The sequence below is a fragment of the Pan paniscus genome, chromosome 12, assembly GCF_029289425.2.
Source record: "Pan paniscus chromosome 12, NHGRI_mPanPan1-v2.0_pri, whole genome shotgun sequence".
In the NCBI taxonomy this organism is placed as follows: domain Eukaryota; kingdom Metazoa; phylum Chordata; class Mammalia; order Primates; family Hominidae; genus Pan; species Pan paniscus.
In genome coordinates, this window is record NC_073261.2 from 116997417 (window position 1) to 117009124 (window position 11708).

The following is an 11708-nucleotide window of genomic DNA, read 5'->3' on the forward strand; positions in this document are numbered from 1 at the left end:
CAGCTCTAGGCAACCAGGGATCTACTGTCTATTTAGATTTGCCTGTTTGGGTCATCTCATATAAATGGAATTATATAACATGTCTTTTGTGTGTGGCTTCAATTTTTTTATTTTTTTGAGATGGAGTCTTGCTCTGTCACCCAGGCTGGAGTGCGGTGGCATGATCTCAGCTCACTGCAACTTCTGCCTCCTGGGTTCAACTGATTCTCTTGCCTCAGCCTCCCGAGTAGCTGGGATTATAGGCGCCTGCCACCATGCCTGACTAATTTTTGTATTTTTTACTAGAGTCGGGGTTTCACTGTGTTGGCCAGGCTGTTCTCAAACTCCTGACCTCAAGTGATCCACCTGCCTCGGCCTCCCGAAGTGCTGGGATTACAGACATGAGCCACCACGCCCAGCCTGTGTGTGGCTTCTTTCACTTAGAATAATGTTTCCAAGGTTCATCTGTGTTGTAGCATGTATCTGTATCTTATTTATTTTTATTGCTGAATAGTATTCCATTGTATGGATAAACTGCATTTTGTTTATTCATTGATTAGTTGTTGATGGACATTTGGGTTGTTTCCACTTTTTAGCTATATTTACATTACTGCTTGTGTTTTCATTTCTCTTGGTTATATACTAGGAGCAGAATTGCTGGGTCATATGGTAATTCTACTTTTAACCTTTGAGGACCTGCCAGACTGTTTTCTAAAGTGGTTTTACCATTTTACATTCTCATCAGCGTATGTGAGGGTTCTGGATTTCTCTACATCCTCACCAGTATTTGTCTTTGATCATAGTCATCCTAGTGGGTATACAGGGGTGTCTCATTGTGGGGTTTTTTTTTTCCCATTGGGGTTTTGATTTGCATTTCCCTGATGGAGATAAATATATTTTTTGTGTGTCCCCCCACAAACTGCCTGGTTCTGATGAGACCAGTGTTCTTACAGAGAATAACTTTGCTTTGAAACAAAACAAACAAACAGCCTTTTGACTTGGGTAACCTTTGGAGTATGTTAATTGTGATTTACTCTGGCCTTGTAACATTGTAAGTGGAGATTTTGTTTAAAAACTGCGTTCGCTGAAACAAGTAATAAGGTTCAGACCTATTGTTACAAGTTCTGAGTTTTCTTTCATATAAATATGTTTGTTCTTTTGTGTGGATAAAACCTAACGTGTCAAAAAGGTGTCAAACACCTAAGTATTAAGGAAACTAAAATGAAAATGCTGCATGAACAGAAACCTTGTCCAATTTTCATTACTATAGCACCATCACCTATAACAGTGCCAGTATACAGTAGATATTACATAACATTTTTGAATGAATGAGTGGAAAATGATATGCATTTTTCTCTTCTGCATCCTCTGAAAGATTTCACAACGTGCAAAGTATGTAAGGCTTTATTTATATACAGATAAAATAATCAGAGTTTACAATCTATGTATTTACTTACCTGCATAGAAACTCCATATGATTAAAAATTGAGATTATTTATTTTAATAACATGACTAATCAGTTTACTTAACCTAGAAATGAATGTTATCTAAGAACAAGCAAAGAATGTTAGAAGAATTTAGTGTTTAGGAATTATTATTGTTTTCCATCTCAGTCGTATATATTTTCTGTTTTAGCCACTTTGGAGATTTGTTAATGATACCAAAGACAAAAGAATGTTAGTTTATAAATCTGAAGATATCAAGAATGTTTCACGTTTGCAGTCTCCAAAAGTGTGTGGTTATTTAAAAGTGGATAATGAAGAGTTGCTCCCAAAAGGGTTAGTAGACAGAGAACCACCTGAAGGTAAGACTTAAAGAGTGTATTTCAAATAAGAAACAAACATACTACAATTGACTTCAGTAGGGGTGGTGGTGATTTGTTAAAAAATAACATGATTGTCAAGTAACTATAGTATTTGGCATGAAAATAAGAGGTTTGTTCCAGAAATTTTCATCTTCTTTTGTTTATAATGTAAGAGTTGAAAACTCTGGAAAATAATGGGAACAACAGAGATTAGACTTTAAAAAAGATTAGGGAAAAGGGAAATGGAGTGATCTGAGGGAAAATATTCCTGCAGATATTTAGAAATGATAAAATAATATGGTGGAAAGACAATCTTTAGAGTTTATAAGAAATTAATTGGTAGTAGGAGGGACCTATATATATACTGCTTAGAATACAAGAAGGTTATATCCATCTTGGGACAATCCATTTAGGGTCATTTAAAAAACGTAACCATCTTGGAATTTTACTGCCCAAAACACCTCTGGTTAGGTTTTTTGTTTTGTTTTGTTTTGTTTGCAGCGCGATCTCGGCTCACTGCAACCTTTGACTTCCAGGTTCAGGTGATTCTCCTGCCTCAGACTCCTGAGTAGCTGGATTATAGGCATGTGCCACCAGGCCTGGCTAATTTTTGTATTTTTAGTGGAGATGGGGTTTCACCATGTTGGTCAGGCTGTTCTCAAACTCCTGGCCTCAAGTGATCTGCCCACCTCAGCCTCCCAAAGTGTTGGGATTACAGGCGTGCATCAACATGCCCGGCCAAAGACGGTTATGTTATTAAAGTTATATATTAGCATTTTAATATATAAATAAAGAAATTCTTAATTTATTTCACAAGAAAGTTGTCCTATTAAACTAATTTTCAATGTGAATATCTTGACATTTTTACTGTTACATTGGTTAATTCATAAACTTCTTGTTGTAGAATATGACTGACAGCTTCATAGCCCAGCATTAGGTGACTGTTTTACTCTGTTGAGCACTATTTATTTATTTATTTATTTAGAGATGAAGTCTCACTTTTGTCGCCCTGGCTTGAGTGCAATGGCACAATCTTGGCTCACTGCAACCTCCACACCCTGGGTTCAAGTGATTCTCCTGCCTCAGCCTTACAAGTAGCTGGGATTACAGGCGGGTGCCACCATATCTGGCTAATTTTTGTATTTTTAATAGAGATGGGGTTTCATCATGTTGGCCAGGCTGGTCTCGAACTCCCGTCCTCAGGTGATTCACCCACCTTGGCCTCGCAAAGTGCTGGGATTACAGGCCTGAACCAACATCCCCGGCCTTACTCTGTTGAGCACTTTTTAAAGTTTCTGTATTGGAAAAATTAAAGAGGCACTTGTCCTTGGTTTTGAATTCTACAGTGTTTAAACTTTATGTTACTTTTCACTTTTCTGTCTTCCTCCAAATTATTTTTTGTTGTTGTTGTTCAGAATCCTTTAGTGATATTAAGCTCACATAATGTTTGTTTCAAAAATATGTTAGATTTAAAGTGTTACCATAAAACTCCTTGTTTTGGTGAATTTTGATTTAATAGTGCATACAAATTCATATTAGAGCTTGTTCATCGAGTGAAAAGAAGAGCTGACCCAGATCCCATGAAGAACACGTGTAAATTATTGGTGGTAGCAGATCATCGCTTCTACAGATACATGGGCAGAGGGGAAGAGAGTACAACTACAAATTACTTAGTAAGTATTTGATATTGCATCGAGTAATTGAAAAAAAAATTTGGGTGGGTACATTCCATGAAACTCAATGCAACCAGATCTGTTCCAGATACTCTGTTATTTCCCTAAAATATGTGAGGGATATTCTCTGAGGTTTTTATGTTACTGTATGGAAATTATAGTTTCAAATTTGTGACAACCCATTTTACCCTTGAACTAATATGTTCTGCATGTTAGAATTTATGCATATAGGGTTTGGGAGAGGTTATAATGTAGTCCTTCCTCCTTGATATAAGTGAGTTCTTTAAAAACATCACTGCTATCATGGCAGTGAACCTGTGGTGTCACATGTGAATGTAAAAATATGTATTTGCACGAACCCATGTTTTTCTTTTGCTTATATGTATATTTCAGAGAGGAAGGCGAGTTTTGTTTGTCATGTTAAAGACCTAATCATTGGACTTCACTTGAAATAGGTGGGACTTTCATGGTCATAACTAGTTCTAGGGCACAGAAGTGAAGGAAAGATGTAAGAAGTGATGATACTGGATTTTTAAGTATGAACTATTATGATTTTTGAAGTCTGGGGAATCATTTTTCATTGACATTTTTTGCTAGTGTGACTTCATTCGTCATGATTACTTGGCACTGACCAAAATGTTGTTACTGAGGGAATAATGGAGAATGCAGCTATTCATGAAGCAAGAAGAAGCTGGTGCAGTAAAGATGTCTTTCTCATTGCCTTGCTTTTCCCATGCTGTCCATTTTATTCATACCCTCCCAACTTCTTTCCCTTCCCTTCCATGTCAAGTGGATTTTTTTTTTTTTTTTTTTTTTTAAACACAGAGTCTCACTGTGTCGCCCAGGCTGGAGTGCAGTGGCACAATCTCAGCTCACTGCAACCCCCACCTCCTGGGTTCAAGCAATTCTCCTGCCTCAGCATCACAAGTAGCTGGAATTACAGGCGTGAACCACAGCACTCGGCCCCATATCAAGTGAATTTATTATGAGGCTAGTAAGAGTCACTGTGATTCTTGTTCCTAAATAAGAGAGATTTTTACTTTAAAAAGCTTCTCTCTTAATCTGGGTTTTATATTAAGGGGCTCCTCTTATTTTACTTCTTTGTTCATTGCACTATAAATATGAATATAATGAGAGATCTAGTCTTAAAAATTGTATTTTTTTACAACTTCTTAGGCATAACTTGTTTCACAGTTGCTGGAACAAACCACATCAACCCAGTTTTTGAACAGTAGAATATTCTCTTTGAGAAAAAGATAGGTAATTAGCATTTTGTTCTTTCTCATGTCGTTTTCCTTGGAAACTATACTGCCTTCCTTCTCCAGTTTTCCCAAATCAGAGAACAAAAGAAGGAGAGTTGCTGAAATGAACCTTGTTCTTTCTGGCTGTCTTCTTACCCATTCCTCAGTGCTGAACTTTTTGGGGTGAGAGTCGGGGAATAGGGTTGGCAGTTGTCTGCCACGGCCCCTTACTTGTTTCTGGGGAAGACATTCGAGGTACTCACCAAGAGATAGAGTGAAGATGGAATTCTTTTTAGAAGGGAATACAGTTGACCCAGGAACAGTGCGGGGGTGTGGTTAGAAGCACTGACCTTCTTCCCTCTGCAGTCGAAAATCCTCACGTGACTTTTTTTTTTTAAGGCTCTGTCGCCCAGGCTGGAGTGCAGTGGTGAAATCATAGCTTGCTGCAGCCTCTATTGCCCGGGCCAAAGCAATCTTCCCACCTCAGCCTCCTCTAGCTGGGACAACAGGTGTTCACCCTTCCTGGCTAAGTTTTTTGATTTTTAGTAGAGATGGAGAATTTCCCAGGATGGTCTCAAACTTCTAAGCTTAAGCAATCCTCCTGCCTCAGCCTCCCAAGGTGCTGGGATTACAGGCATGAGCCACTATGCCCGGCCACTGTATAACTTTGATTCCCCAAAAATTTAACTACTAATAGTCTACTGTTGACCAGAAGCCTTACCAATAAAATAAGTTGATTAACACATTTTTAAAATATGTATTATTACTGTGTTCTTACAATCAAGTAAGCTAGAGAAAGGAAAATGTTATGATGAAAATCATAAAAAAAAAAAAAAGCCAGGCATGGTGGTGTGTGCCTGTAGTCTTCTGTTACTCAGGAGGCTGAGGTGAGAGGATTGCTTGAGTCCAGAAATTCAGGCTGTAGTGAGCTATGATCGTGCCGCTGTACTGCACCCCTGGTGACAGAGCAAGACCTTGTCTCTTGAAAAAAAGAAAAGAAAATCATAAGGAAGAGAAAAATACATTTACTATTCACGAAGTGGAAGTGGATCATCATAATGGTCTTCATGTTGAGTAGGCTGAGGAGGAAGAGGAAGAGTTGATCATATTGTCTCTGGTGACAGAGGCTCAAGGAAATCCATATGTAAGTGGACACTTGAAGTTCAAATCTGTTGTTCAAGGGTCAACTGTATTTCAGGTATACTGATTGACTTTTAAATTTAATTTTTATTATTGGCTGAAACAGTAGTTTTAAAAAAGCCTGTTACTTGTCATTTTGGTTCCATGTGCAATTGAGTACCTGAAATTTAGGTTAAACTATACCATTGTTTTATTCTGGTAACAGCACTTTAAGTTTGGGGCCAAAGGTTGGGAATACTCTGATACAGTAACATCTCAATGCTAGTTTTTGTGAAAGTAGAAACTTTTGCAATGGCCTCTAAACTGAGATTTTTTCTTTCCCCATAGATTTTATATTGCATTGCCAGGAGAGGTAAAGAGTTACATAATGTCTTTTTTCTTTTTTAAATATACACAGATAGAGCTAATTGACAGAGTTGATGACATCTATCGGAACACTTCATGGGATAATGCGGGTTTTAAAGGCTATGGAATACAGATAGAGCAGGTATTTATCAATAGATATGGCTTATATTACTTAAGTTATGTAATGTAAATATTTGTCACTTGTATTCAAAACCTAAAAACTTGTCCTTAACAATAATTGTAAATAAGTTTTCTCAGATGCCAATGATTTTTTTTATGATGAATTGTGCAGTATTTTTGATGTTAATTAGTTCTAGATTGTGAAGTTTTCTGTCCTTAGTCTCGCTTTAGGTAGAAAGCCTTTTATGCTGCTGTGCTTTGTTCCTTCTTTGAATTCATGGCCTTTATATTCTCTGTAGTTTTCTTCCCCCCTCCGATTATGCTTAAGTCTTTAGTTAAAACTCTGGCATGCACCATTGAATCCTTAGTCAGAAAATTTACTAAAAAATACTGTGTACCTTTGCAAGGCTGTATTTATATATACAGAACCTTTAGGTTCTTTCCTCTCAGATATCTCCTTCTGATTTCTTGTAATCTGTTAACAGAGTGTGTCTAGCAATGTTATATTAATGTCATCTTAATAATAGCTCATATTAAAAGTTATTTCAAATTGCTAGGACTAATTAAAAAGGCTTCTGACATAGGGTATTGCTTTGGGCAGAGAGACATTTTGATATGTAAATTATATAAATTGTTATCTCTATTTTTTTCCAAGCTTTTTGTAGTAAACCATATTTTTATAAGTTATATAGTATAGAATTTAGAGGTTGAAAAAATTTTTAAAAATCATTCACCATGTTTATAAATGTTAAACTTTGATATTACTTGTATAAAACTAAGAGAATTATTTTTCCCTTTTCATTCTCTTTCACTGTTACGCATTTTCTTTTTAAGTTATTATTTGAATAGGTAACATGTACACAGTACAAAAGCCAGTGAAAAGTAAGTCTCTGCAGCCTGTTTATTGTCAAACCAGTTCCTTTCCCCAAAGACATTCATGTCACTAGTTTCATATGTATCTTTCTAGAGATGTCGTATGCAGGTATAGTGTATGTATATGTCTGTATTTGACACTACGGTGCTAGGCAGTACACTTTTACACCTTGCTTTTTCATTTCACAGTATGTTGGAGAGTACTTCATGTTCATGCATGTAAAGCTGCCTCACTTGTTTTATTATAAATAGCTGCATCATGTTTGAGTTTCAGGGAACCTGTAAATTTTCTTTTTGCTTTAGGCATTTGGAACCAGTTGAAGAAACAGGAATAATATAGGAGATTAAAACATTAACTTCTTTACATCTGATGAAGGATGGATTGGAGGGTGTGGTTTAGATTTGCATCATGGTGGGCTTCTAAGTAGTTCTATCCCAGATTTGACCTTGACCAGCCACCATCAAAACTGCAGAGTCCACCCCAGTAAACTTACCACACAGTGGCAGAGGAGACCAGAATGAGCCTTCTCTGCAGGCAGGCAGGCAGGCAGGCAGGCAGGCAGGCAGGCAGGCAGGCAGGCAGGCAGGGAAGAGAGACTCACAGAAACTCTGAGCTGAGCATGGTTTCCTTCTTTATCTCACATTTACTAATGGGAGCCTTTGTTACTTTTTTTTTTCTTCTTTGCAGGTTTAATATGAATTTGTCTGAAATGCCTGTATAAGGAGAAGACTATTCTTAGCCTTTTATTCCTTTGATGCACAAAGAGATGTATATTTTATTATTCTTTCCTGAATTGTCGACTATAGTCGTAATAAATATTTTAGGCTCCTGTAACCCAAGTTCTTATTTTTTCAAAATAAACATAGAGGATATGAAAATTTAAGAGTACATTTATAATATTATAAATAATTCATTGACATATGTTTTCCATACCATATGCTTCTCTGTTTGTTTCAAACATTGAATATTAGTACTGAAGAATTTATGAATTTTGGTTTTAAAATGTTTTTTTTCTAGAATGATTCTTTTTTTGAACAGATAAAATAATGCAGTATTCAGAGCCTTCTGACTTATTTTGGAAGTGTTCTAAGTATATGATCTCTTTAAGTATAGATTCGCATTCTCAAGTCTCCACAAGAGGTAAAACCTGGTGAAAAGCACTACAACATGGCAAAAAGTTACCCAAATGAAGAAAAGGATGCTTGGGATGTGAAGATGTTGCTAGAGGTAGGTCTTAGAATCCTGGATATGGTGCTAACACCACTTTGTCATTTCTGATATGTGGATTGTATGTGTTTTAATGAAGGAGCATGTTAGAAAAGATGGACACCCAGAAGCAGTCTCCTCCAGCTGATCCAGCAGTAACCCCATCCCGTGTAGCAGCATAGACAACAAATAACAAAAACTCTATGAAAAAGAAAAACGCTATAAAGCAATGCTTCCTTTTTTTTTTTTTTTTTTGAGACAGAGTTTCACTCTTGTTGCCCAGGCTGGAGGGCAATGGCGTGATCTTGGCTCACTGCAACCTCCATCTCCCAGGTTCAAGAGATTCTCCTGCCTCAGCCTCCCAAGTAGCTAGGATTATAGGCATGCACCACCACGGCCGGCTAATTTTTGTATTTTTAGTAGAGACGGGGTTTCTCCATGTTGGTCAGGCTGGTCTCGAACTCTTGACCTCAGATGATCCGCCCGCCTCAGCCTCCCAAAGTGCTGGGATTACAAGTGTGAGCCACCGTGCCCAGCCAAAGCAGTGCGTCTTAACCTTAATATCTTTGAGGATCTAATGAGACAATCAGTGGATCTTCTCTAGAAAATAACATGGATACCCAATATATAGAGGTTTTGCACACTGTTTCATTAGTTCTGCACACTTAGTTCAGCTCTCTCTGAAGCTTATCAATTTATCTTTTAGGGCAGTAATTATCAAACAGGTTATGAACATGTATTGGAGAGTAGAAATATAGCTTGGAGATCTGAAAGTTCTCTACAGGAATTTAAAATCTTTGTGTTTTTATTCTGGCGATTAATCTAAAGATGGCTAACTTAATCATTTTATGTCATTTGGAGTCTTGCTGTATAACAGGATGCTGCCATGTGATTCCAGTGTCTTGAGTTTGTGTGTGCTATTACTTTGGTGTAGAATGACTTTATATGAAGCGATAGTTTTTATCTTTTAATGTGTTGGCAAGTTTATTAGTTTCCCGTTGTTGCTTTAACAAATTATCACAAGTGGAGCAGCTTAGAACAACACTTATTTATCCCATAGTTTGCATGGGCTAGTCCAGGTATGGTGTGGCTCATCTGGATTCTTGTTTAGGGTCTCATGAGGCTGAAATCAAGTTTTCAAAGCTTCAATAGAATTAAAGGATATTATAACTATTCATCCAGATGGAGAAGCATAATGTGCAGCACCTGTGTGGTACTCATTCATACCTCGTCTAATTTGATCTGCTGAGCACCCTGAGAGGTTGATTGAGACAGCATCCTTGTGAGGAGGCTCAGCAAGTGTTACTGTTTATTCCAGCTGACATGACAAAGCAGCATAGGCTGGGGGACTTAAACAACAGAAGTTTGGGTTTTCACAGTTCTGGAAGCTGGAAGTCCAAAATCAAGGGGTCAGCAGGGTTGATTTCTTCTGAGGCCACGGTACTTGTGGTGTAGATGCTGTCTTCTCCCTGTGTTCTCACATGGTCCTTCCCTCAGTGTGTGTGTATATTCTGATCTCCTTATCAGGACACCAGCCATATTGGATTAAGGCCCACCCATATGACCTCAGTGTACCTGAATTACCTCCTTAAGGGCCCTGTTTCCAGATAGAGTCACATTCTGGGGTACTGTTGAGGGTTAGGACTTCAACATTTGAATTGTGGGGTGGCACAATTCAGCCAGTAGCAGGAAGATTAAATGACTTGTCTGATTAGTCATACAACTGGTGATGGCAGAGGTTGAATTGAGCACAGATATCCTGACTCCTAGAACAGCTGAACCACTGCGCCTGTCTGCTTTTCTGTGAGCCTCCAGACAGCCCATGGCAGGGGAGGAACCAAAGAGAAGAATGACTTATGTTGACAGATGGTCCTCTCCAGTTTTCTTCCCTAAGCCTCCTAGAATATTCTTAGAAGCCTCACCCTTTTACCACGGAACTATCAGAATCCCCATGTAACCACACTTCATTCCTCATATAGGGCACTCTGGCCTCTCATTTAAAGCATTTTAAACATTGAGGGTTTTGGCTAGGCATGGTGGTTCATGCCTGTAATCCCAGCACTTTGGGAGGCTGAGGATGAGGCAGTGGATTGTTTGAGCCCAGGAGTTCAAGGCTAGCTTGGGCAACATGGTGTACAAAAAATACAAAAATTAGCCAGGCATGGTGATGCATGCCTTTGGTACCAGCTTCTTGGGAGGCTGAGGTGGGAGGTTCACTTGAGCCTGGGAGGTCGAGGCTGCAGTGAGCTGTGATTGCGTCACTGCATTCCAGCCTAGGTGACACAGCGAGACCCTGTCTCAAGCAAAATAAATCAAAACCACCCCCCAAATTAAGGTTTTTTTAAACTTGGAGACACTGGATGGTTATGGTAGAGGTTTTTAAAGTAATGTATGAAGCCCTTTTAAATTAAGAAAAAAAAAAATCCTCTCAAACCTGCAGTGTTGATTTAAATGGATGTAAAATCTTTATTTTAGTAACATAAAACTGGGTATGTATGCTTTTCTATAAGTGTATATTTATATAAATGACAATATATTATGAAGCTCAAAAAAGTTTAAGATTAAAATTTCTATAAAACCAATTGAATCCTTGAAATACTTGAGAGGGATCTGTTTTGGCCTGGAGTGCTGCAATCCCCTTATCGAATTGGAGCATCTCTAGTCCTGGGCTGTATGTCTTCAGAACAGCCCTCGGAGGAGCAGTGAGTTAGTTCTGAAGAGCTGGAGCAAGCTCCCGAACTATTCCCTTTTGTGTCCCTTGTCAGATGACAGTGTGTGCCTCTCACCTGTGCAGGTGGAGAAGCACTTCAGGGAAAGAGCAAAGCACTGCACGAGGTTGTGATTGCTGGTGCTGAGCTGCATGCCATCATAGTTCTGTTCTGGAATGTTTAGTTGATTTAGATGACATCTTTTAGTCTGATGTAATTGTTAATCTAAGAATGCTTTTTTTTGTTGTTGTTGTTGTCTTTCAAAGCAATTTAGCTTTGATATAGCTGAGGAAGCATCTAAAGTTTGCTTGGCACACCTTTTCACATACCAAGATTTTGATATGGGAACTCTTGGATTAGCTTATGTTGGCTCTCCCAGAGCAAACAGCCATGGAGGTGTTTGTCCAAAGGGTAAGTTTTTCCATTTCTTGTGTGAATATGATGCTGGGATTATTAAGATGATTGGATTATATTATAATTCTGTATTTAATAAGCAATTTATCTCTGTTTCCTTTTGACTTTAGCTTATTATAGCCCAGTTGGGAAGAAAAATATCTATTTGAATAGTGGTTTGACGAGCACAAAGAATTATGGTAAAACCATCCTTACAAAGGTATG

At 38.1% G+C, this 11708-nt stretch overlaps 1 protein-coding gene across 5 annotated transcripts in view; it reads left to right on the forward strand.

The window, feature by feature from the left end:
- The window catches only part of ADAM17 (ADAM metallopeptidase domain 17), a 68137-nt gene that overhangs the window by 27784 nt on the left and 28645 nt on the right, over nucleotides 1-11708 (forward strand). For 3 of the 5 annotated variants that reach the window (XM_003826946.6, XM_008952298.5, XM_055108258.1), the window contains 6 exons: nucleotides 1615-1783; nucleotides 3323-3456; nucleotides 6235-6324; nucleotides 8290-8403; nucleotides 11357-11501; nucleotides 11615-11703. In XM_003826946.6, coding sequence (XP_003826994.1) covers nucleotides 1615-1783; nucleotides 3323-3456; nucleotides 6235-6324; nucleotides 8290-8403; nucleotides 11357-11501; nucleotides 11615-11703 — 741 coding nt within the window. Of the gene's footprint in view, nucleotides 1-1614; nucleotides 1784-3302; nucleotides 3457-6234; nucleotides 6325-8284; nucleotides 8404-11356; nucleotides 11502-11614; nucleotides 11704-11708 lie in introns of those variants that run through there. The other 2 variants (XM_055108259.1, XM_063595055.1) reach the window with 2 other exon arrangements.